General features: G+C 54.5%; 2 protein-coding genes across 2 annotated transcripts in view; one reads left to right on the plus strand and one right to left on the minus strand.

Moving 5' to 3' along the window:
- Positions 1 to 8,576, minus strand: part of LSG1 (large 60S subunit nuclear export GTPase 1) — a 31,176-nt gene extending 22,600 nt beyond the window's left edge. The window contains exons 1-5 of the mRNA XM_077884205.1: positions 8,453 to 8,576; positions 6,982 to 7,108; positions 1,553 to 1,673; positions 1,291 to 1,377; positions 703 to 789 (exon numbers count right to left, since the gene is read on the minus strand). Of these exons, the coding sequence (XP_077740331.1) occupies positions 703 to 789; positions 1,291 to 1,377; positions 1,553 to 1,673; positions 6,982 to 7,108; positions 8,453 to 8,551 (521 nt within the window). The 5' untranslated portion in view covers positions 8,552 to 8,576. The remainder of the gene's footprint in view (positions 1 to 702; positions 790 to 1,290; positions 1,378 to 1,552; positions 1,674 to 6,981; positions 7,109 to 8,452) is intronic.
- Positions 8,577 to 21,147: 12,571 nt separating this feature from the next.
- FAM43A (family with sequence similarity 43 member A) lies at positions 21,148 to 23,706 on the plus strand. The gene has a single exon (XM_077883691.1). It carries the CDS (start codon positions 21,206 to 21,208, stop codon positions 22,520 to 22,522), a length of 1,317 nt encoding a protein of 438 aa, XP_077739817.1. The 5' UTR covers positions 21,148 to 21,205; the 3' UTR covers positions 22,523 to 23,706.
- The last annotated feature ends 742 nt before the right edge of the window (positions 23,707 to 24,448 follow it).

Here is a 24,448-nt window from a genome sequence, read left to right on the forward strand (position 1 = left end):
TCTCTGCCCCTGTGGGAGCAGGAGAGAAAGGTATGTAAGCGACTTAAAAAAAAATTGAGACATAATCCACATATCATAAAGTTAACCCTTTAGAAGTATACAAAATTCAGTGGTTTTTAGTATATTCAAAGTTGTGCAAGCATCACCAATAATTCCAACTAAAACAAATCACTCCTCAATTCTCTCAATCCTTATCAGCTTCTTCCTCTGTTGTAACTCGGCCCACTGCCTTTCTATCTGTAACACAGCAGGAACTGCACTCGCTTTGGATTTATTACGTATTGATCATCTGAGTGCAAAGATTGTGCTTCATTCCTGTATGCCCCGATGCCTACCCCACAACATATTTTATCTTTGCAAGCAGGTATCTACCCCCTTTCACATCCTTATTCTCCATATTTCCAGTAGGAATTCTACAGTCATTTCCTGAAAAAACTATAGGTACTTCAGAACTCATCTTACAGAAAACGTTCACCATTCTTACATGCTTATCAACGGGTTCACTTAATGATAATAAAAAGATCTATACTTTGAAAGATAAACAGCATCACACTTTCAGTTTTTATAATAATTCTCAATAGCCATTTGCATAGCTTAATCCCTGAGCACCCCGGCCACCAGGGTCTATGAGCATCCATCAATGTCCGAATCTAATGTAACACCACTATTGTCTCTGTTACCCAAAAGGAAAATGGTACTTACCTTCTCTCTATCACCCTCCAGAGCTGGCGCCAGAAGTCCAGATTCCTTTCAAATGGAGTTAGTAGCAACTTTTGTTCCTCTTCTAACCTGGCTTTAGAATGAAAAGTTTGTATCTTTGCCAGTTTATAATTAACAGTTTCAAGCAGTAAAACACTCAAATTCATTGCATTAAAAAATAAGTACACAAATATTGACTATTAAACTGTTTATTACTTTCTCTTCAGTCAATATGAAAATCAAATTCCAAATTTTATACTTAATCTATTAAGCCTTAGATGTTTATCCTACAAAATGATGTTTCTCCCACACACCGCTCAAGAGAGTGGTGATCAACTCCACAGTGACTAGCGGCTAGCGAAGGGTAAGAAGAAGAGAAGGCCAGGAAGGGAGTGTAGTAATCAATTTGCCATCTCTGTGCAAAGATGCACAAGTACCCAGCAATACTGGCTGCACACAGAATTTGCACTTAAAAGAAATCTGCCATTTCCTTTTTAAAAGAATTAGGCTTTCAAAATGCAAATAACGTGAACACACCAAAGTGCCAGATTCAGAATTTCAAAACAAATCTTCATATAATCTAACACTCACCGGACAAGTTGACGTCTCCATTCTAGAAAGTTATCTTTCTCTGCCTGTTGGAGTTCTTCTGGACTAGTGTTTTTGTCCCACTTTGGTCTGAAACAATCACGGAGGAATAAAAAAAAATTCCATGTGAGTTACGAAAATAAAACAGGGGATCTGGGTTTAATAACGGCGGCTGAGAAGAGGAAACAGGAAAAAGAGAACAGCAAATGAAGAATCTTATACTCAGGTTATGCCCTGTAATGTCCTACATTCTTGTTCAACTCACCTCCGTGGTATACTCAAGAACTGTTTGTTTTCTTCGTGGAGTTTTTTAATTCTCTGGCTCTCCTCAAAAGACAGCAGTCCAGTTCTAGCCTCAGGATGCACAAACTTGATATTTAGCTTCTCTGTTTAGAGAAAAGAAAGTATTGCAATGAAGTGGCAATATAATGGATATTGGGCATTACTCTGAAAACGAAAAATGTAGCACCTAAAACAGAATTTCTTTTTTAAAGATTTTATTTATTCATGAGACACACAGAGAAGCAGAGACACAGGCAAAGGGAGAAGTAGGCTCCCCGTAGGGAGCCCCATGCGGGACTCGATCCCAGGACCCCAGGATCACGCCCTGAGCCAAAGGCAGATGCTCAACTGCTGAGCCAGCCAGGTGTCCCAGCAATGTTCCTCTTGACCTTTAAGCAAAGACTGCAGTCTAGTACCCCTGTCAGAAAACTAACACCGTCTACGACCTTGGCCTGCACAGTCTAGTAAGCCCACCCAACCACTATTCTCACTCATGCCAACCACTATTCTCACTCATGCCAACCCCAACCAACAGTCAAAGGACCTACCCTATAGCCCCATATTTGGTAATTCTTTCAATTCTTTCAAAGGGCAATTTGGTAATTGCCCTTTCCAAGGGTGATCTCCCACCTGATGTTACCACTTTGCTTCGTCTAACCTCTGTACATGCCTCCAGTCCCTTGATTCGTTCCTTTTCTCTCAGGCCCTCATCCAGCTCATGGCCTCATTTCTCTCCCTATTTGGCCAAAACAATATGGTACAACCACTCTCCAACTAAACATCAAAATTCCTTACCCCTGCACCCGCTGCCGAATCTCCCAACCTCAGATAAAGCCAAGTATCCTTTCTTGTTCTCATTTCAGTAGCAATGCACTGAGGGCTGCTTCAAGTAACGCACAATAATGTAGCTGCTTGTCTCTGAACTACTTTTTTTTTAAAGATTTTATTTATTCATAAGAAACCCAGAGAGAGGCAGAGACACAGGCAGAGGGAGAAGCGGGCTCCCTGTAGGGGAGCCCGATGTGGGACTCAATACCAAGACCCTGGGGTCACGCCCCGAGCCAAAGGCAGATCCTCAACCACTGAGCCACCCAGGTGTCCCTCTCTGAACTGTTTTTATTCACAATACTGCTGACACCAAATTGTGCATTTTCCCACACCAGCAACCAGCTCTCCAACTCTCTGGAAAACAGCTCGATGTCCTACAATTCTATTATATTCTGACACTATCAAGACTTAGTATCAGACTCTATAGGTTTAAAGGCTCAGTCCCATAAGGCGGTTGCATTCCAGATGCCACATCTCTAGAGGCTTCAGTGCACAGGCAGACTGATTAAATCACAGGTTTACTGGTGATCAGCTCGATCTCTAGCACCTCTCCTGAGGTCCTGAGAATCCCAACCCCCTCATGACATGGTTGGTTCCTACTGCAACCAGCCCCTGCAGAAGCTACCCAGGGCCCACAAATCACCCCATTAGTATCAACTCAGGGAGGGTCTAAAGGGGCCTATAACGAGTAACAAAAACCACTCCTCTCACCTCTGACTCAGGTCACAAACAAGGGTTGTAGAAGCTCTGGTTATCAGGAACCAGGGGTGAAGACAAAACAGCACAACATTACACTTAATCCTTATTTGCTGAAAATAAAGAGTGAATACCACCCGTGTCATTTTCTAAACATAAAGAGTTCCCACAGAATATCTAGCATTTCTTATTATTCTGTGCTCTTTTGTTATGTCAGGGACCCCTATGAAAACTTATTTAAAAACCAATGACCATCAACTGATCTAAAAACTTGCATTCTCGGGATCCCTGGGTGGCGCAGCGGTTTGGCGCCTGCCTTTGGCCCAGGGCGCAATCCTGGAGACGCGGGATCGAATCCCACATCGGGCTCCCGGTGCATGGAGCCTGCTTCTCCCTCTGCCTGTGTCTCTGCCTCTCTCTCTCTCTCTCTCTGTGACTATCATAAATAAATAAAAATTAAAAAAAAAAAAAAAACTTGCATTCTCTCTCTCTCACACGTAAATCTGGCATGCAATCTGCAGGGTTCAGACAAGTGAAATGTGGTTTCCAGGTTTAAAATCTCCGTCTCGGGATCCCTGGGTGGCGCAGCGGTTTGGCGCCTGCCTTTGGCCCAGGGCATGATCCTGGAGACCTGGGATCGAATCCCACGTCGGGCTCCCGGTGCATGGAGCCTGCTTCTCCCTCTGCCTGTGTGTCTCTGCCTCTCTCTCTCTCTCTCTCTCTATCATAAATAAATAAAAATTAAAAAAAAAAAAATCTCTGTCTCTGTGTGTCCTGTGGTGTCTGCAGTCTAGGGAAAACTGAAACAAAATTCTATCACCTCTAGATTATTAAGGGAAAGGAAGACAAGGAACAAAATAAGTTTTAATGAGAAATTTTAATGGATTTTTGAAAGGTTTATTTAGGCTTCACTATATAGGCATGATCGATTAAATCATCAGCCCTTGGTGATTAACTTAAATCTCCAGAGGTGGTGCTGAAAAATTCCAACCCTCTAATTACGGCTTAGGTCTACCTAGAGACCAACCCTCATCCAGAAGCTATCCAGGGATCCCAAACACCAATTATCTCACTAGCACACAGAAGGACACTCTTATCATTCCAGAGATCCCAAATACATGTATACACACACATACACATTTATAAATTATATCACAATTCACGTTGTCGCTACAAATGTATGGGCTCAATACCAGCTAGAAGGAAGAAAATCCTTCTATAGTTTTGGTTCCCTCATTCCCTGAACTATAACTAGATTCCTTTTACATGATCTTAATAGAAAAATTGCAGCTATCATTTCACCTTCTCATCTACACATTTTTTAATGTGCGCCCCCACCTTCAGCTTCCCTTTGACCCCATTCTCTTCTCATCTCCTTCCAGGCTCAAACTTTATTTCATTTCCTCATTAACCCCTATTTTCCCTGTTTCTAAATATTAAACAATTTTTAATTACACAGTATGTAAACTCTCCATGTAAAAAATTCAACAACAAAGGCAAACGTTCTCTTTGACCAACTCCTAACCTTCGGCCCACCCCGGCAATCTCAATTCGCTCCCTTGAGAGGATTAATTAAATGTGTAGGCCTCCAAGTTTCTTCCTAATATACACACACATACGGAATTGGTCAGATTATCTTCTTTTTCTTTTTTTGGGAGGGGAGAGGCGGGGAGAGCAGAGGCAGAGGGATAATCTCACTCAGACTCCCCACTGAGTGCAGGTCCTCAATCTTAGGACCCTGAGATCATGACCAGAGCCAAAACCAACAGATGCTTAACCAACTGAGCCACCCAGGCGCCCCAGTCGGATTATGCTCTTAATGCACATGGTACCGTACTATATGCACCCTTCCCCAACTTGGTCTTTTCACGTGGTAATAGGTCATGGAGATCCTTTATACTTTAGTATCTTCAGACCTACCTCATTCTTTTTAACTGCCATATAGTATTCCACAGTATGCCATTTCCCCATCCATTAAACATTTAGGTTGGTTCCAAGTGTTTACTGTTAAAACATTATCTGGAAACTTGTCAGAAATGCAAATTCTCAGGTTCAACCCACACCTATTGAACCTCCAGAGGGGAGGACCAGGAACCTGTTTTCCAGGTAATTCTGATGCTCACTAAAATTTGAGAACCACCGCTATACAGCAGGTATTAAAAAGTAGAAACACCAGGTCACAAAAAATGCACTTTAAATTTCTGATACTGTGAAACTAAATGTTGTATTTTCAACCGCTCCCTCTGTGCTGGCTCACCCCACAGCCTACAAACATGCTGACGTTAACCTTGATTACATACATATGCACACACGCAAGCTGCGCAAGCCTCTCCCTGCCACAAACATCTCAAAAGAATACAGCATGCTCATAAACTCTACCTCCTTACCTTTTTCTATGACCTTTTCTCTCTCCTTCAGTGATGGCTCTCCCACTCCCCACTCCCTCCGCCCCCTTCTAGGACGTCTCGTTTATTCTATCTCCCTATTAACCTTGTTCTGATTCTTTGGCCATTCTTCTACTGGTGTTATTCCAATCTGGTTTGCTTCTCCTGCTGGGCTGAAGTAACTGGTCATTCCTCCTCAAAATCCATCATTGATCTTTCAAAACAAGGAAATCTAAAATCATGTTTAATACCTGCTTAAACCCCTCCAAAGATTTCTTTAAAGCCCTTATTCTTGGGCAGCCCTGGTGGCTCAGCGGTTTAGCACCTGTCTTCGGCCCAGGGCCTGATCCTGGAGACCCGGGATCGAGTCCCGCGTTGGGCTCCCTGCATGGAGCCTGCTTCTCCCTCTGCCCGTGTCTCTGCCTCTCTCTCTCTCTCATGAATGAATAAATAAAATCTTAAAAAAATAAAAATAAATAAAGCCCTTATTCTCTCCACATTCAGGTCATTGCCCAGCTCCCTAGTGTTTGCTCATCACGTCCTGTCCCTGTACTTCAAGCACCTGCGAGCCCAACTTCTAATCATTTTCTGAACAAAGCAAGCTGTGGCTCACACATTAGCTCGAGTCCTGTGCCTGCTGCGTATGTCCTGTGTCACCTGACCTGTCCTAACGTCTACTCATCCTTTGAGACTTAGCCCCAGCATAAAGCTGTCCTTGCCTGCCCTAGGCGCCCTTCAGACAGAACGAATACTGGTTGCGTCTTCTATGATCTCACTGTTTGTTACAGACTTCTTTCATAGCACCTAAAACAAAATTCTGCAGAAATAAAATCATCTTACTCAACACTATATTCTCAGTAGCCAATACAATCCCAGACAGCAGCTGGGGCCCAATAAAAGCATGAAAGCATGTAAATAAGTGAATGAATTTGCTAAACAGCACAATAACATCCATAATAAAAGAGTAATAGAACTAGTAGTTTAGAATGTTATCCGTGCCAGGTACTGCTTAGAAGACACACAAAAAACATAGGAGAGCAGCAACTAAATCAAATTACTTGCATGGAAAACTCACTATTCTGTGTCAGCAAGCTCTTTAAAACACAATTCAAACTGCCTACATAACAGCAGCAGGGCCAGATAGTTTGCTTCCAACAATGGTGTCAGAAAACATTTTCTGGAAAATCCTGGTATTGCCTGCCACATCGCTGACTGGTCTCTTTCCGACAAGGGACTGAGTTTCTTGAACTTGATATAATGATGTATAACATAAAGGGGTTTTTGAACTTAATTTCAAAACTGTGGCACATTTTGAACCTCACAGCTTGATTCTACTTGATGAGACCTTCCCACCCTCCTCTGGGATATGTGCCTCTGGGTCACGACAGCCCACTTGTGAGCTTAGTAGGGCCCACAAAACACTTCCGAGTAGACACATTTGTATGTAGTCAGCAAAGATGGAAGGGCGACCAGTGTCCTATGTACTCAGGAATAAACAACTTACCAGCTACAAATTCTGTTCCAGCAAGTTCTGCAGTGGCGAGGAAGTCATCGAGGGAGCTCTGTTCAGTCACTGACTGAAGATTAAGACGACCCCAATCGTAACCGTCGTTGAGCTCACTCGTGTGCAACTACGAAAGGAACACAAGGTAATAACACAGCCGTCCTCTTCTGCTTCCGACACGCAAACATGCTCTACACGCCCAGGATCTGATCTGCACTTTTTTTTTTTTTTAAAGGTTTTACTTACTTATTCATGAAAGACAGAGAGAGACACAGGCAGAGAGACACAGGCAGAGGGAGAAGCAGGCTCCATGCAGGGAGCCCGACGTGGGACTCGATCCCGGGACTCCAGGATCAGGCCCTGGGCTGAATGCAGGTGCTCAACTGCTGAGCCCCCCAGGTGCCCTGTTCTGCAGTCCTGAGGGCGATGTCAGCTCCCTTTACGGTCAATATTAATACCACTTAACATTTAACTAGTCAACATTTAAGTACGACGGATGCTTTCCATTCATTATCTCTTTTAATTTTCTAAACCTTTTGAAATAAATTTTATGGTATCTCTCGTCTGCTGATGAGGAAACAGTCTTGGACAGATCAAACATAACTAGCCTCTCGTTGCTGCTTAAACAATGGAGATAGAGTCGGAGTCCACTCTCACCCCGGAACACAGAGCCGAAATCCGGAGACCCCAGGAAAAAAAAACACGCGTTACACAGCGACCCAAATGCTGCGATACGGTCACACAACTCTGTGCCACGGAGTAAAATACAGGGAAACGAAAGGACCCTGAGGCTAAGTCGTCGTATCCCGCGCAATACCCTCCGATGTTTTGAATTTTATCCTGTTGGGTTAAAAAGTCACTCGCTGGGACCTCACTTAATGGATTTCCAGACCCAATCCAGAGTTTGATAAACACTATTCCAGCGACATGCCCACTACAGGTGTGTATGCATGCATGCATGAATAAATAAATAAAAGTGAAGGTTCAAAGAACCAGTGTTTGGTCCAAGAATGAATGAATGAATGAAAATAAATAAAATAGAAGGTTCAAAGGGCCGGTGTTTGGTGGGAGGCCACACAGGTCAGCAGCAAGTCCGAGAAGGGACGGGAGTCCAGGTCTTTAGAATCCGTAGTCAGCCTTCCTGCGTCTCCTCTTCTTTTTCACAAAGATCTTACGTGTTTATCCAGGGAAGAGACGCAGGCTCCGGCCGCTGCGGGGCGCGACCCCGGGTCTCCGGGACCGCGGCCTGGGCCCCTTCCCAGCACTTCCCACAGGTGGTAGCGGCTCCTTGAAGCCCGGTACAGGGTCAGTACCCCCCACCCCGCGGCCCAGGCTCGGCCCTGCTCCCTGCCGCCCCCCGCCCCCGCCCCGCGGCCCAGGCTCCGCCCTGCCCCTCCCCCCCCCCCGCGGCCCGACGGCGACCAGCAGCCTCCGCCTCCTCCTCCCGGACCCGCGTGTCCTGCGGGCTCACCCAGGAGTCGCCGCGACGGCAGTCCCGGCTCCGCGCGGCCTTCTGGCGGAGGAGGGCCCGACCCAGGGCCCCGGGCCCCGCCGCTCTCCGCCGGCCCATCGCCGCCCGCCCGCCCGCACGCCCCCACGCTCCCACGCTGCGCCGCACGCGCGCCTTCCGGTTCCTGCACGCGGCGCCGGAAGTGACGTGTAAGCGGAGCGCCCGGGGGCGGAGGCCGGCCGCCTTGCCCTTAGGGGACGGAAGGACGCGCGTGTGTCGGAGCCTCCTTCCTCCGGCCACTCCGCGAATACCTCGGATTTGACGGCAGCGACGGGATCAGCGCCACGGTAGCTCCGGCGAGGAGCTAGGAGGCCGGGAACACAGGGCCGGCGGCCCCGGGGTCCTAGCGCCGCCCCCCCCCTCCGTCTCAGAGGCGGAGACCCGGGGAGGCGCCTCGAGGGCGTGCGGAGGCCGCCAAGCCCCGGACCTAGTAGCTTCTGTCCGCTCGTGTTTCCCGGGCGCCCGCGGGGAGGGGAGCCCCTGCCGGACCCGACTTCGGAACGGAAGCGCGAGCAGAGCCTCGCAAGGCCGCAGGAGAGCCCGCCGCGCTGCCGGCGCTTCGTGGAACAGAAGTGTACTTAGGGCGGTTTGGAATTGCCCGCGATTAAAGTGAAAATGCTGAGCCGGCTCCACTCCGGGGCGCGGTGGCTGCGCGTCTCGGAAGCGCGCTGGGGGCGCCGGGGGCTCCGCGGCGGGGGGCGGGGCGGGGCCCGGAGGCGGGGCCAAGGCCGGTGGGCGGGGCGGGACCCAGGAGGGGCGTGGGCGGGGCGGGGCCAAGGCGGTGGGCCGGGCGTGACTGGGGGCGTGGTCGGGGCGGGGCCAAGCCCGGTGGGCGGGGCGGGACCCGGGGAGGGGCGTGGTCGGGGCGGGGCCAAGGCGGTGGGCCGGGCGTGACTGGGGGCGTGGTCGGGGCGGGGCCAAGGCCGGGGGGGCGGGACCCGGCGGGGGCGTGGGCGGGGCCAACCAGGAGGGGAGGGGCTGTGGGTGGGACCCGCCGGGGAGGGGCGGGGCCAGGGCGGGAAGAATGGGGGTGGTTGGTGCGCGTCCCAGGGATCAGCGCTGGGGATGCCCCGGGGGCTCAGCGACGGAGCCTTTGCCTCCCGCCCAGGGCATGACCCCGGGGTCCTGCATCGACCCCCGCCTCCGCATCCCCCAGGGAGCCTGGTTCTCCCTCTCCCTGTGTCTCTGCCTCGGTGTGTCTCATGAATGGATGAAATCTTAACAAAAGCAAAAAAAAAACCCCAGCGCTTGTGACCTTAATCAGGCCTGTGAATCTGCGGGAATCGCGTTAAACGTGCAGATTCTGAAGAAGGTCTGGGACGGCCCCAGTGACGCTGATGCAAATGCTGTCGGCGGGAGGATCAGTAGGAGGCACAGCAGGGGCAGCCGAGCTGGGGCCCGCCCGCCCTTCTCCGGATGCCCTGTCCCCCCCCACCCCCCCGTGCTCCCCTCACTGCTGACCTATTGAATTGGGGTGGCCTTTGGGGAACCACCAAGGGATTGCTGCAAGGCCGTGTGTAGTAGCGGCCTGGCTTGGGGAGTCCGTGTCCGCAGCTCGGTGAAGCGGTGAATCAGAATGTGGTTTCTCCCATTTCCCAACATGGAAACGGTGTGTCTTTTAAAAACTTGAACACAGGGCAGCCCGGGTGGCTCAGCGGTTCAGCGCCGCCTTCGGCCCAGGGCCTGATCCTGGAGGCCCGTGTCGGGCTCCCTGCAGGGAGCCTGCTCCTCCCTCTGCCTGGGTCTCTGCCTCTCTCTCTCTGTCTCTGTCTCTATGAATAAATAAATAAAATCTTTAAAAAAAAGTAAATAAAAAAATAAAAACTTGAACATAAGATATGGAAGAGGGTAAGTAGACAGTTCCTGGAATTCTCTTGACGCTGAGTGGTTAAAAATAAAATTGACTCATGAAGTCAGATTACATTGCTTTTACATTCTTTTATTTATTGATTCACAAGAGACACACACAGACCCAGGCAGAGGGAGAATCAGGCTCCACACAGGGAGCATGACGCAGGACTCGATCCCAGGACCCCGGGGTCACGCCCTGGGCTGCAGGCAGATGCTCAACCACTGAGCCACCCGGTGTCTCTGGATTTCACATTCCATTAACAACAGCGGTAGATGGTATAAGAAAGCCTGGATCTCATTCGTGGAGCTGAATCAGGACCTCAGGATTGTACCCTCGTGTCCTCTCCCAGATTTTGTCCTCGCCAGAGGTTCAGAGAAAGCAAGCACTTTGAGGTGTTTTTTTTTTTTTTTTTTTTTTAAGATTTTATTTATTCACGAAAGACAAAGGCAGAGACACAGGCAGAGGGAGAAGCAGGCTCCCTGCAGGGAGCCCAAGTGGGACCTGATTCCAAGTCTCCAGAAACATGCCCTGAGTCAAAGGCAGAGACTGATCTACCGAGCCACCCAGGTGTTCCCGCACTTTGAGTTTCTATCATCATTCTTCTCACGGGCTCCAAAAAATCTTGACTAAAGTGATAATTTAATCGAGACCAGTAGAGAGTCAGACACTGACAACGTAAGAGCACGATAGCAGCAACTATTCTTAGCGGATGAGTAAGGAAGGTGTGAATGATTCTAGTGTTTCCCTCAGGACATTTCTCCAGTCTCGCTGAGGAAGAACTGTCTGCACCTCAGTTTTCTTATCTGTTTAATGGGATAATAATCCCTGTCCTGCAGAGAGATCGTTGCCTGGCAGTTCATGGGGTAGCAGTTTTCACAGATGCGTAGTTTCCCCAATAACTGGATGCTGCAGGCTGAAACCCACATGCATCGTTGCCCTGTGCTGTGCGGTCCTGGGACTCGCTTATTGAGGAGGAAAGGCGACTGAGGGTGCTGACAGCCTAAGATTATGGGATCCAGACTGAGTGGAACCACATGGAGTGGGAAGGGTGCCCCGGCGCTGGCTGCCACGACTCCTGCCTTGCGACGGCTCCTGCCATGCGATGGGGGAAGCTGATCCGCCCGCACCGTCTGGGGACCCACACGCCCGGCCAAACCCCTCTGGTCGAAGTGTACGCCCCTCGCTGGGATCCCCTAACTGCCCCCCTGGGCGCTTCTCCGGAAGCCAGGCCTCCCTGAGCGCCCACCTCAAGGCTGCTCCCAGGGCTCGCACGCAGCCTGCAGGTGGATGGAGAGCCATCCCCATGGTGGGTGGCAGGCCCTGCCCTGGCTCCACTTCTGCCTGGGGGCCGAGGACGCTGGGTGGGTCTCTGCACATTGGTGGCAGAAACTGTCCCAAGCCGAGCTTGCAGCCCCGCCCCTGCCTCCCCATCCCCGCGGCACCTCATTCTGGACAGAGGGGAAGGCAGCTGGCAGGAGGCTCTGGCCCGGCAGCCTCCGCGCTCCTCCCACCGTGAGCAGGCCGGCCCTCCAGGACGCCCTCAGGGGGTCCCTGTTGCAAAGGGGTCACTTCTCACGAGCCATACCTTAGTGGCCCTTTGTGACTTTGATCACTCAAGTACTGATTGCCTGCTGTGCGAGTCACTCTGTGCAGTGGGAAGCGTAAAAGACCTTTTGTTTTGGTGATAAAGGCGGCAAGACACAGGCAGAGGGAGAAGCAGGCTCCTTGCAGTGAGCCGGATCCGGATCCGGGGACCCTGGGGTCATGCCCTGAGCCCAAGGCAGATGCTCAACCGCTGAGCCATCCCGGTGCCCCACAGTTTTTTTTTTTTTTTTTTTTTATGTTTGAGGGCACAAAGACGGGAAGGAGCAGAGGGAGATGGACAAGCCGACTCTGCTAAGGGTGGAGCGCAACCTGGGGCTCAATGCACGACCCTGAGATCATGACCTGAGCCGAAATCAAGGACCTAACAGTTGGCCGACGGAGCCACCCACGTGCCCATTTTTCTGAACTTCCAGTTGTAGAAATTGATGCCCAATAAAGTGAAGCAAAGTAGAGCAGCGTAGAATAATGACCAAGTCTGGAATCTGCAGGTAGGGAGTGCCGGGTTATTCCCATTCATACATTCATTCATTCACTCATTCATCGCTTGGATCCAGGGGTTCGGCGTTGGACAAACCCCCTGCCTCCATGAGTTTACATTTTGGTGGTTGTTGGCCTGCAGAGGGACTCAGCCAAGGTTAAATAGCTCAGGTCAAGTGGTGGAGCCGTGAACCACGCTCCCAGTTAGACCCCACTCTGCCGGGATGGCCTTCTGACCACTTCCCTTAAATCACTCCAATAAATACACTAACAAGTGTCAGCACGTCCACCTGGGTGGTGAGAGAACGAGAAAAAGGTGAAGGAAGGATGACTAGCTTCAGGGGAGGGGATTCCAAGGGTACGTGGGGGCCATTTCTATTCACGCAAAGGACTGTTCCAGGGAAGGGAGAGGAGATGGCTCCGAACACACACAGGCAAGCGGAACGAGAGCTTGGTAGAAACCAGAGAGTTGCAATTTTGGTTTCAGTTTGTTTGAGCCTCCTTAAAATGAGAGCAGTTCAAAGGCAGAGGGGACCGCTTTTTAAGGTAGTGAGCTCCCCGCCACCAGGGGGCATTCAAGCGAAGGCTACACAACCAAGTGTCAGGACGTCCTAAGGCAGGTTCATGCCCCAGAGCGAGGGGTGGGTGGATGACCACTAAGGGGCTTAACAGTCGGCTTACCCCGAGAGGCTCCCTCCTCTTCACCCTGCTCTGTGTCGTCCCCGTGTTTGAACGAACAGGGCGACAGCGATGGCGGCAGAAAGGGTGCCCAGGCTGGCGGCAGCAGGGCAGTGGCTTCGCCACACAGCCTGGGGAGAAGGCTACGCCCCGCCCTGCAAGTCGTGGGAAGGTCGGGCGCGCGGCGACCCACCGTCCAGCAAGGTGCGTCGTCGCTAGTTAGGGGTCCTGCGATCGCACGTGAACGTGCCAAGGTGCTCGGCTTTTGTTCTAAAGCCAACTCCGGGGGGCCTGGCCAATCTGGTCACCGCCTCTGGTGGCCGGGCGGCGAGCTTCACCTGTAAGGCTCTAGCCCTCGCTTCTTTGGGCTTGTTTCCGTGGCTCTGCCTTTCTGCCTGGATGTTGTCGGGGCGGCAGGCATCGAGGCAAGGGGTCGGTGAAAGGAGCGGCGTCACGGCCAACACGGGCCGCAGGACCTGTTTGTCGTTCCTCCCTCAGTCTTGCAATTTCCTCTCGTGGCCTCTCTTCTGACTTGCATGGTGTTTCTCGGAAAAAAAAAAAAAATCATACTCCTATAACCCCAGATACCTGCGGATGTGGCCTTACTTGGAAGCAGGTTCTTTACAGGTGTTATCAAGTGAAAGTGGGGTCGCGCTGAATCAGGGTGGGTCCTGACGCAAGGACACGTGTTTTTTATAAGAAGACACACGTGTGGACACTCAGAGACCAGCAGTGGGGCGGGAGTGGGGGCGGACACCGCAGGGGGACAGAGGCGGAGAGTGTGACCCAAGGACCGCGCAGAGCCTCGGGCCTTTCCCCTGCAAGTGAGGGGAACGTGGCGGACCTCAGCACACTCACGGGGAGGAAGCCTCTGGAAGGATCCAAGGCCCGGGACACCGTGTTGGAGAGCGAGCGGCTCCGTGGGCTGGCGTGCCCCGGCCTGACCAGGTCGCTGACCGGACGTTACTTTTCCCCCTGGGAGGCCCGGGCTTCGTGTCCAGCTCGGCGGTCGTTAGCTCGGGCCACGCTTCCTGGCACCGCCGTGCGCTCGCCTGCAGCTCGCCGGGAGCACCTCCCCGGGTCTGTGTGCCCGCTGGGCGCTGGCTCGCAGCTCCGTAAGGGCGAGACCGTGCGCATCTCCCCAGCGCCCCGATGCTGTGCTGCACAGCTGCCGCTTTGCCCGCGGACTCGCGTGGGCTCGCCGAGGATGGGCCAGGCCCACATGCCCACAGAAAAGTTTCAGAACGAGAGACAAATGAAAACACAGGCTGCATAACATCCCTCCTCAATGGGAAAAGCTCCAAGCCTTTACCATATGCATTTAATTTCATTGATTCTTCTTTATGCTAATTTTTCTTTTTTTTTTTTCTCTTTATGCTGTTTTCTATAAAACATGAACTGCTCAAACTCTCATTGTTCTTGAAGCGAAAACCCGGGGGGAGCAAGGGGGACCCAACAGAGCAGAAGGAGCCCAGCGGGCCACCAGACTCCCAGGCCCGGGCGAGACCTTGACCGCTGGAACACCACAGTCTCACTGTGTAAATCCTGGGACAGTCATGCTTGCCTCTAACTAACCTCTTCGGTGGCAGTGACAGCTGGGACCAAGGGGACTTTCCATTAAGGGTCCCAGGGAGTGGTGGCTTAGTGAGGCCCTGGGGAGAAATGCTTGGTTGGTGAGGGCTGGGCACACCCAGTCAAAGCTGTGAGCCCCCAGAACGCAGCCTTTCACACCGGGGGACGGGAGCAGAACACGTGCTCCGCGGTTTTGTGTATTCAAGGTCCCTGGCTTTACGTTTAGCTGACGAAAGAGCCCCTAACTGAGATTCAGGCCACGCGGGTCCCAATCTCAGCTTGACCGCTAAATAGCTATATAGCTGTGTATGTGATTCTCGGGGCCTCAGTCTCCTCATCTGTAAGCCAGGAGAGGAGGGTGACCAGATTGCCCTGGAAGGGGGCGCCTGGGTGGCTCAGGCAGTCAAGTGTCTGACCCTTGATTTCGGCTCAGGTCCCCATCTCAGGGTCGGGGGATCGAGCCTGGCGTCAGGCTCCATTCTCAATGCGGAGTCTGCTTGTCCCTCGCCCTCCCCTTCTCTCTCTCTCTCTCAAATAAACAGATAAATAAAATCTTAAAAAAAAAATAAATAAAAGATCGTCCTGCAGGGCCCGTCTGGTTCTGACAGCCTGTGCTTATGATGGTCCAGTTGCAGTGAAAATAAACACAGGGTGGTGTTTGTCCACACTTCAGTGTTTATTATGTACTGACCTGATGGCAGGCACCGTGCTGGGGGCCGAGGGTACGCGGGGGGGGGGGCGCTTCCAGGAGCTCACAGGCTCCCGAGGGAGGCAGAGTTAAAGACAATGACTTTACAATGAAGCAAGTGCCGAGGTAGAGATGCAAGGAGCGTGGAGAGGTCAGGGAGGCCTGGGCCTCTGGGTGACGTGGTCCTGAGCCGGCTTTATAAAGATGAGTGGGGAGGCGGCAGGAGGAGGTCATTCCGGTTAGAAGCGTGGTGTGTGTGTGTGTGTGTGTGTGTGTGTGTGTGTGGGTGGCTTTGAGAGGGACAGTTTCAAAGGAAGAGAGACTTAAAAAATTTATCTATCATCTATGTATCTATCATCTATCATCTATCATCTATCAATCTATCTATCACGTATCTACCTACCTACCTACCTACCACCTACCTGAGAGGGGAGTGAGGATCAGAAGGAGAGAGGGAGGAAGGGGAAAGAATCGTCCGCAAACCCGGTGCCGGTCACGGAGCCCCGCACAAGCTCCCGTCTCACAGCCCTGAGATCACAACCCGGGCTGGAACCCAGAGCCGGCTGCTCCACCGGCCAAGCCGCCCAGGCGTCCAGGGTGCCCGGAGGAAAGCGGGAGGAGAAGGTGTGGACGCGGCTGAGGCAGCGGGGTAGCTGGGGTTGGCACATGTCCACGCCGCTCGGACCGCCGTGGTTTTCTCGAAGGGGCCCTAGGCCCTGCGCTGGCTCTGCGGGGGAGCGGCCAGTCTGGAGCTGGAGCCAGGCGGGAGGAGAGTGGCGGCTGGGAGGCCTAGTGCTGCTGCGCCAACCACCATCGACGCGGCATAAGTCAACGGGAGCTTAGGATTCCGCGGGCTCGACATCCTCCTAGGATTCCCCGGGCTGGAATCGAGGCACCCCAGGGTCTCCTTTGGGGAACCTCGGGGGAGAATTTGTCCTTCTGCAGGTTCCAGAGGCTGCCTGCTTTCTTTGGGTTCTGGCCCCTCCTTCCATCGTCGAAGTAGGCAAGGGGGAGGGGGGTTGGGTCCTTCTCGGTACCACATTACTCTGACCCTCTCTGCCTCCTTCTTCCACTTTTCAAACAAAAGTCAAGGTGGGATGCATAGACCACACAGACGACCATGTGAAGGTCAACAACTAAGCGATCCAGAATGTCGTGCCACCAGCACCTCTCTGGAGCTCCAGAACGTTTGCATCACTCCCGAAGGAAGGAAGCCCGTCTACTAAGCGGCGGCTCCCCAGTCCTTCCCATCTCCAGCCCCTGGCGACGGTCTGCGCCGTCATTGTGGATTCTCCGATTCCCTACAGTTCATATAAAGGGACTCCTACGCTGTGTGACCTTCTACATCTGGCTTCTTCCACTTTAGCATCGTGTTTCTGAGGTCCATACTTCCACTTTGAAGGAGCCTTGGAAGAGGGGGGGGAGGATAAGAGGCTAGGAAGGAGCTGACTGTGGGAGGAATGAAGTGGGGCAGGGCGGGGCTCCCCAAACTTCCGGATGTGTTCCATCACGGGGTAGTTGAGGCAGAGATTCTGACTTAAGGGACCCAGAAAATGGCCCAGGGGATTCTGGTGCAGCCAGTGCGCGTGTGTGTGTGTGTGTGTGTGTGTGTGTGTGTTCCACTCTGAGGAGTGCTGGTATAGATCCTAGAGGTCTTTTTTGTTTTTAAGGATTTTTAACTTTATTCATTTGAGAGAGACAGAGTGATCACACAGCAGGCGGAAGGGCAGAGGCAGAGAGAAAGGTAGCCTCCCGATATCAATTCTTTAACCTACTCAAGACCTCCAGGACCGGGGCACCCGGGTGCCTTGATTGGTTGGGCATCTGCCTTTGCCTCAGGGCGTGACCCCAGGGTCCCGGGATCGAGTCCCACATCGGGCTCCCTGCATGGAGCCTGCCTCTCCCTCTGCCTGTGTCTCTGCCTCTCTCTTTGTGTGTCTCTCATGAATAAATAAATAAAATATTTTAAAAAAAGAATTGCTACAATAGGAGTCAGAAATGAGGAGGGCTGAGGAGTCCGAGGCTATAATCACACGGTAGGATTTCTGAAGCTGGAGAGTCTTTGAACCTGCTGAGCTCCCTCATTCCCACCTCCAGACCTGCCCAGCAGCCTCACACCGTGCTCTCCAGATATATAGTTGTGAGTATGCTAGTACCCACATTAAAGAGGTAAAAGGAAACAGGTTAAGTTAATTTTGATACTATTTTCTATTTAACTCAACACAACCAAAATCTTATCATTCGTTCACTATATAATTATTATGAAACGATTGAGATATTGTCTTTTTTTAAAAGATTTTATTTGTTTACTCATGAGAGACACACAGAGAGAGGCAGAGACCCAGGCAGAGGGAGAAGCAGGCTCCATGCAGGGAGCCCCATGTGGGACTCGATCCTGGGTCTCCAGGATCACACCCTGGGCCGAAGGCAGGCGCTCAACCGCTGAGCCACCAGGGTGTCCCCATCCTTTTTTTTTCTAAGCCTTCGGAATCCAGTATGTATTTCACAGCTGCATCACATCTCGGTTTGGACCAACCACATTCCGAGCGCTCAATAGCCACACGTGGCTTGTGACCTCCTTGCTGGTCAGCACAGGCTAGAATGCTCCTGCGCGACCAGCTCCGAGTCATTGAGGTCTCTGCCCAGAGATACCTTCCCCAGCCATGCAGTCGGTCTAAAGCAACCGCCTTCTGCTCCTGGCACTGCTTTTTTTTTTTTTTTTTGCATGTGTTGAGACATCAGTATTTGATATTTTATTACTTGTTTGCTTTATTATCTGCGTCCCTGTAGGACATAAGTCCCATGAGGGCAAAGACCTGTCTGCCTAGCAACTGCATCGCATCCACCTAGACTCTCAACAAATGTTTATTGAATGACTTTGAGGATCCCAGATTAGTCATTTGTTGTCTCTAAGGCCCAGGGCATTCGGCGGGGTGACGGGGAGGCGGCGAGAGGGAGGATCATTATGCAAGAAATGGGGTGGGAGGGAGCCGGCCTGAAAGCTCAGAGGCAGATTCTCAGATGTCAAGTCAGAGGCCAGGTTTCTTGCCAGCCGCGACCGGGCTGTGTGTGACTCAAGCAGCCGGTTCTGGGCGAGTCGGGCCGCCCGCTGGCACTTCTGCTGGGCACCGGTAGATGGGGCCGCGCCACAAGGAAAGCGCTCTGCGGCCGCCCGCCCCCTGCCCGCCCCACGTCGCTCTGTTCTGTTCTGTTCTGGACCCGCCACGTGTCAGGTCCGTGGTGCGGGCTCAGAAATGGTGCAGCCAGGTCTCCCAGCTGCAGACACCCAGCCTCCGCCGTGTGACAAGGTGGGGCGGGTCCCAGGGCCGGCCCAGGTGCTCCCGGTGTGGGAGAGCCCAGGCTGCGGGAGCAGCTCCGCGGGCCTCCTCCCTGCTCCCAGCACCCGCCTCCTGGTCTTCCCCACACTCTTCTGACCCTGGGACCCTGGGAGCTCCATGGAGGGAATGGTGACCTGCTCGAGCGTGATATCCACTATCGTAGAGGCAAGACTTTGCGATTATGGACCCGCTAAGGTTAATTTGGTTTTTACCAGACTTTTCTATTTGGAGCACATACAGTCTACCCGATTGCCACTGCAAGATGTTCCAGAAATGTGAGCAGAAGAGGAACTAACCTTGGCTTAAACGGCTTATTATAGTCCTAGCTGGCTCATTGCGGCGCCAGGCCCGAGATCCCTGGTCTCCCCCCATTAGCCTTGGAGTCCCTCCATTAGCCCATTTGTGCAGCTGGGGAGTAAGGCATCGTAGCTCCGGTCTAATGACACCCTGAGGCGAGAGTCAGCATGAAAAGGCCGTTCCTTCTCTCGGAGACTAGAAGGGCCTGAAAAGCACCTTCGGGAAACTTTGCACTTTTATCGTTATAATCCATAAACTCCGTCCTAATCTGCACACATGCATGTTTCCGTTCTATAATTTTGCTGTCCTCTGTATCCAGAAAGCCCTTTGGTTCTTCCCGGCTTGGAGAAATCCTGCTCATTTTCTTTAAACATCACCTTGTGTGGAGCCTTTTCTGGTTTTCCTACTCACAAGCAACCTTCCCTTCTTCCAGCTTTTCATAGTTCTCTGGGGTCTTTCTCCAGGCACGTAGCCTGCTCTGTCTTCTCATTCACACGCGCGTCCCAGTCATTAGTTCAACAATCAAGTGGTGCCCGTTTGTGGCAGGCACCGGAGGATACAGGGCTCCTCAGAGTTTCAGTGGAATCAGTGCAAGGCCAGAGCTGGGAGCAGTTTACACCCTTCATTGGACTGAGAGCCCCTTGGAGATAGGAACTGGGTCTGCTCCTCGCTCAGGGCCTGGCACTGAAAAGTATTCAGAAAAGTCACATTGAAACTCAGCACCACTGGGAAAATTGCGTTAGGATTCAAAGAAAGGTTAACCGTTAGCAAAGGTGGGGCTTGAGAGACTTTCCAGGAGGGGCTACAGCGGTTGTGAAATCAGTGGTTTGGGCATGGAAGCCAGAGATATCCAAGATCCCCAGTGGATTGGGCCTGTGGGGGTAGGGGGCTCCATAGATGTAGGATCATCTGGACATTTATCACACATCCCAGCTTGAAGTTTTTGTTTTTGTTTTTGTTTTTGTTTTGTTTTGTTTTGCTTTGAGCAGAGCATGGAGGCAAGCAGGTTGCTTTGGGGGCCCGGACGTGAGTTACCACCAGCCAAGGGTCAAGCTGGTCAGAGGGTTAAAGCTGTGCTGCTCAGTCAGCCCGGGAGAAAAGTATAATGGTGCGATTGTCATTCGTAGTGGAGGGTGGCAGAGCACGGAATGAGACACCGAAATAAAAAGTCATTTGGATTTTTTTAAAGATTGATTTATTTATTTATTTATTTATTTATTTATTTATTTATTTATTTATTTTAGACACAGAGAGAGAGGCAGAGACACAGGAGGAAAGAGAAGCAGGCTCCATGCAGGGAGCCCGACGTGGGACTCGATTCTGGGTCTCCAGATTACACCCTGAGCCAAAGGCAGGTGCCAAACCACTGAGCCACCCAGGGATCCCCTGGATTTTTTTTTTTTTTTGTAAGATTTTATTTATTTATTCACGAGACACACACACAGAGAGAGAGAGAGAGAGAGGGAGGGAGAAGCAGGCTCCCTGCAGGCATCCCGCGACCGGGGGTCACGCCCTGGGCTGCAGGCAGGTGCTCCACGGGCAGGTGCTCCACCGCTGCGCCCCCCGGGGTCCCCCATCTGGGTTTTTCACGAGGCATCTCAGCCCAAGCCGCGTCCGCGATGTCATGACGGTGAGTGTCGGGTCACCGCGGCGGGGATGGCTCCTGGCCGCTGGTCCTGGGCGGGGGGCTCGGGTGCGGCCAGGCACCTGCTGCTGGGCGGGCCCGCCCCCCCGCCCCCCCGTCCGGTCCCGTCCCGTCCGCTGGGTCCCCTGTGAGGATGGCGTGGGGGCGCCGGCTCAGCCCCTCCGCGACCTTGCAGCGTGGGGGCGGGGGGCGGGCGCGCGGGCCCTTTAAGGGAGCGGGGCCCGCGCCCGGGCACCCCCCGCGGCCCGCGGCGAATGGTTCGCGCCGGCCCTATAAGTAGGGAGCCCGGGCGCGGGCGGCGGCGAGGCTGCGGCGCCGCGGGGACCCGGAGCGACCCGGAGCGACCCGGAGCGACCCGGAGCGACCCGGAGCTGGCGGCCGCCCCCGCAGCCCGGCATGCGCCCCCCGCGCCCCCCGCCGCCCGCGTCTGAGCCCCGGGAGCCGCTCGGGCCGCGCGCGTGGCCGCCGAGGCGCGGGGGGTCGGGCGGGGCGGGGGCGCGGGCGCGGGCGCGGGCCCCGGCGGCCTCCCCGCGCTAGGCGCCCCCGCGGCCCTGCCCCGGAGATGCTGCCCTGGAGGAGGCACAAGTTCGAGCTGCTGGCCGAGGCGCCGCGGCAGGCGGCCAAGCCCAAGGGCTACGCGCTGCGCCTGCACTACTCGGCGCTCGGCTCGCTGGCGCGGGCGTGTCCCGAGGGCGCGCTCAGCCGGGTGGGCGGCATGTTCCGCTCCAAGCGCAAGAAGCTGCGCATCACCAGCGAGGACCCCACCTACAGCGTGCTCTACCTGGGCAACGCCACCACCATCCAGGCGCGCGGCGACGGCTGCACCGACCTGGCGGTGGGCAAGATCTGGAGCAAGAGCGAGGCGGGCCGCCAGGGCACCAAGATGAAGCTGACGGTGAGCGCGCAGGGCATCCGCATGGTGCACGCCGAGGAGCGCGCGCCGCGCCGCCCGGGCCACCTGTACCTGCTGCACCGCGTCACCTACTGCGTGGCGGACGCGCGGCTGCCCAAGGTGTTCGCCTGGGTGTACCGGCACGAGCTCAAGCACAAGGCGGTGATGCTGCGCTGCCACGCGGTGCTCGTGTCCAAGCCCGAGAAGGCGCAGGCCATGGCGCTGCTGCTCTACCAGACGTCGGCCAACGCGCTGGCGGAGTTCAAGCGGCTCAAGCGGCGGGACGACGCGCGGCACCAGCAGCAGGAGCTCGTGGGCGCGCACACGGTGCCGCTCGTGCCGCTGCGCAAGCTGCTGCTGCACGGGCCCTGCTGCTACAAGCCGCCCGCCGAGCGCAGCCGCAGCGCGCCCAAGCTGGGCCCCATCACCGAGGACCCGCTGGGCGAGCAGCAGGAGCAGAGGCTGCAGGAGGAGGAGGCGGACGAGGACCAGGACGAGGACGAGGACGAGGACGAGGAGGAGGGCGAGGACGGGCGGCCCGAGGGCTGCCTGGAGGAGGAGGACGCCGAGGACGGCGCCGGGGAGCAGGCCGAGGCCGAGGCCCGCCGGGCGCTGGCGGCCGCCTTGCACCTGGGCTGCGGGGACCTGCTGGGCGCGCGGGACGGCGGCGGGGGCTCGGCGGGGCCTGTGCCGCCGGGCGCCTCCTCCGCCGGGCGCGCCGCGCTGTCCCAGCTCATCCGCGGCCTGGGAGCGCTCAGCTTCGGCAACGACGTGCGCAGCCTGCGGGCCGACCTGCGGGTCACGCGCCTGCTGTCGGGGGACAGCGCCGGCTCCCTCGAGGGCTGCCCCGACGGCCCCATCGACGGCTGCACCGAGGGCTGCACCGAGGGCTCCATCGAGGGCTGCCCCGACGGCTCCACCGAGGGCGGGGACCCGGACGCCCCCCCGGCCCCAGCCGCCGGCCCCGAGGAGCCCTGCTCGGGCTGAGACCTGGCCCCCGCGGGGACCAGCCCACCCCGGCCCCCGCCCGCACCCCGCGGCAGGGAGACGGTTGGTCCGAGGGTCGAGGCCCAGAGGCGCCGCCCTCCTGCTCTGCACGGGGTGGGGGGCGCGGGACCCGGGCTCAGGGTGACTCGGAGATGTGCGGGGCCCACCCGCAGGGACGCAGGGAGGCGGGGCTGGGGGATGCCCGGGCCTGCTTGGCGAGCCCCACCGGCTGCAGGCCCACTAGCTGCAGCCCCCACTAGCTGCAGCCCCAACCCTGCAGGTCCACTAGCTGCAGCCCCAACCAGCTGCAGGCCCACCATCAGCTGCAGCCCCAACCGGCTGCAGCCCCCCACCGGCTGCAGGCCCACTAGCTGCAGCCCCAATCAGCTGCAGGCCCACTAGCTGCAGCCCCCACCAGCTGCAGCCCCCACCAGCTGCAGGCCCACTAGTTGCAGCCCCCCCACCAGTTGCAGGCCTACCAGCTGCAACCCCCTCCCCCAACTGCAGACCCCCGTTACCGGCTGCAGCCCCCCCCCCCCCCCACCAGCTGCAGGCCCTCGGGTTTCCTGTTTGCCTGAGCAGGAGGCATTAGTCCCTCCCCTGACCCCACCGACTGACAATGTGGGGGGGGAAGGCCTAGCGCTGTCCTTAAAACACATTATCCTTTTGGCTCTCACGAGGACTTTGAGGCTGCAATGCCACCTCTCTGCCCCCAGTCTTTTCAGTCTCTTCGGCAAGAGCCTGGGTTGTTTACCTTAGACTCAGACCCTTGACGTTCTGCCAAATTCCTCAAATAACTGTTTGGGGGTGGGGGCGGCGGCGGTGGAGCGATGGAAGAAAGTTGCAATTTGTTTACAGCGAAAGACATCTAATATCTAAAAAAAAAAAAAAAAAGTTTTTCCTTTGAAGACACACTGCTCCTGCTCAAAGGACGTCCCTTCCTGATCCTGTGTAAAATATTTTGCACTGTTGTGAAGTATTTTTGACTTTTTTTGTACATAACTGTTCTGAGAGCTAAATGTTTATATCTTTTGCTGTGCAAAAGGGACATGTAAGATGTTGTTCAGTTGTATATACAGAAATGTGTATAAAACATCTCGTTATTTTTTAAGAGTGGCACCGCTCTGGTTCTGTTTGCACAGGGGGCCGTGGGGAGAGAATAAAGAGGACGATGTCACAGCACAGGTGAGCGTCTGGAAGTGCTGCTGAAATCGCTGGTGGTGGGGCTGGAAGGGGGCCTGCCCCCCCACTCCGGGCCTGCCCAGGGTCTGGCCTTTGCAGTGCTTGGACGTGATTCCAGAAGGGGGGCCCGTTTGCATCGTCCTGCGCTGCCGTGGTGTGTCCGTGGTGCCTGCTGTGGCCGGGCCAGGCCTCTCCTCCCCTTGACTGCACCCTGTGTGTGTGTGTGTGTGTGTGTGTGTGGTGTTGGGGGGCGGTGGGCTTTTTCTGGTCTCTCCGAGTTAATTCTTGGAGACGCAGGGCGAGTGCTGGTCCTCAGTCCCGGACTCGTGAGGTTATTTAGGGAGGAGTGACTTTTGAGGTATTCTGAGGTTTGGCACCTTCTGGGGTTCGCCTTTTCCTTTACAACTGCTCAAGGGGCTTTACAGATCAACGGGGGGCCTGAAGAAAGTGCCCGGGGGGCTCTGTTGGCTGCGGGGCCGTCTGTGGGCCCTGGGAGGAAAGTCCGGGAGAGAGAGGAAGGTTGCTGGGTCCTGCTCGCGGCGAGGGCGAGTGAGTCATGGGCAGGTGGGGCCGGGTGGGGAGGTGGCGGAAGGACCTATTTCCTTCCCTTCGACAACACAGCGTGACCCAGTGGGGGACCGGCGCGGAGGTCAAGGCCCACAAGACCTGCTCGAGCTTGGTCTGTGTGTGTGAGTGTGTGTTTGTCTCGGGTTTTCGGGCTCTCTGTGAGCTTGTTTCTGTTGT

This window comes from Canis aureus, chromosome 35, assembly GCF_053574225.1.
Source record: "Canis aureus isolate CA01 chromosome 35, VMU_Caureus_v.1.0, whole genome shotgun sequence".
NCBI classification, from domain to species: Eukaryota; Metazoa; Chordata; class Mammalia; order Carnivora; family Canidae; genus Canis; species Canis aureus.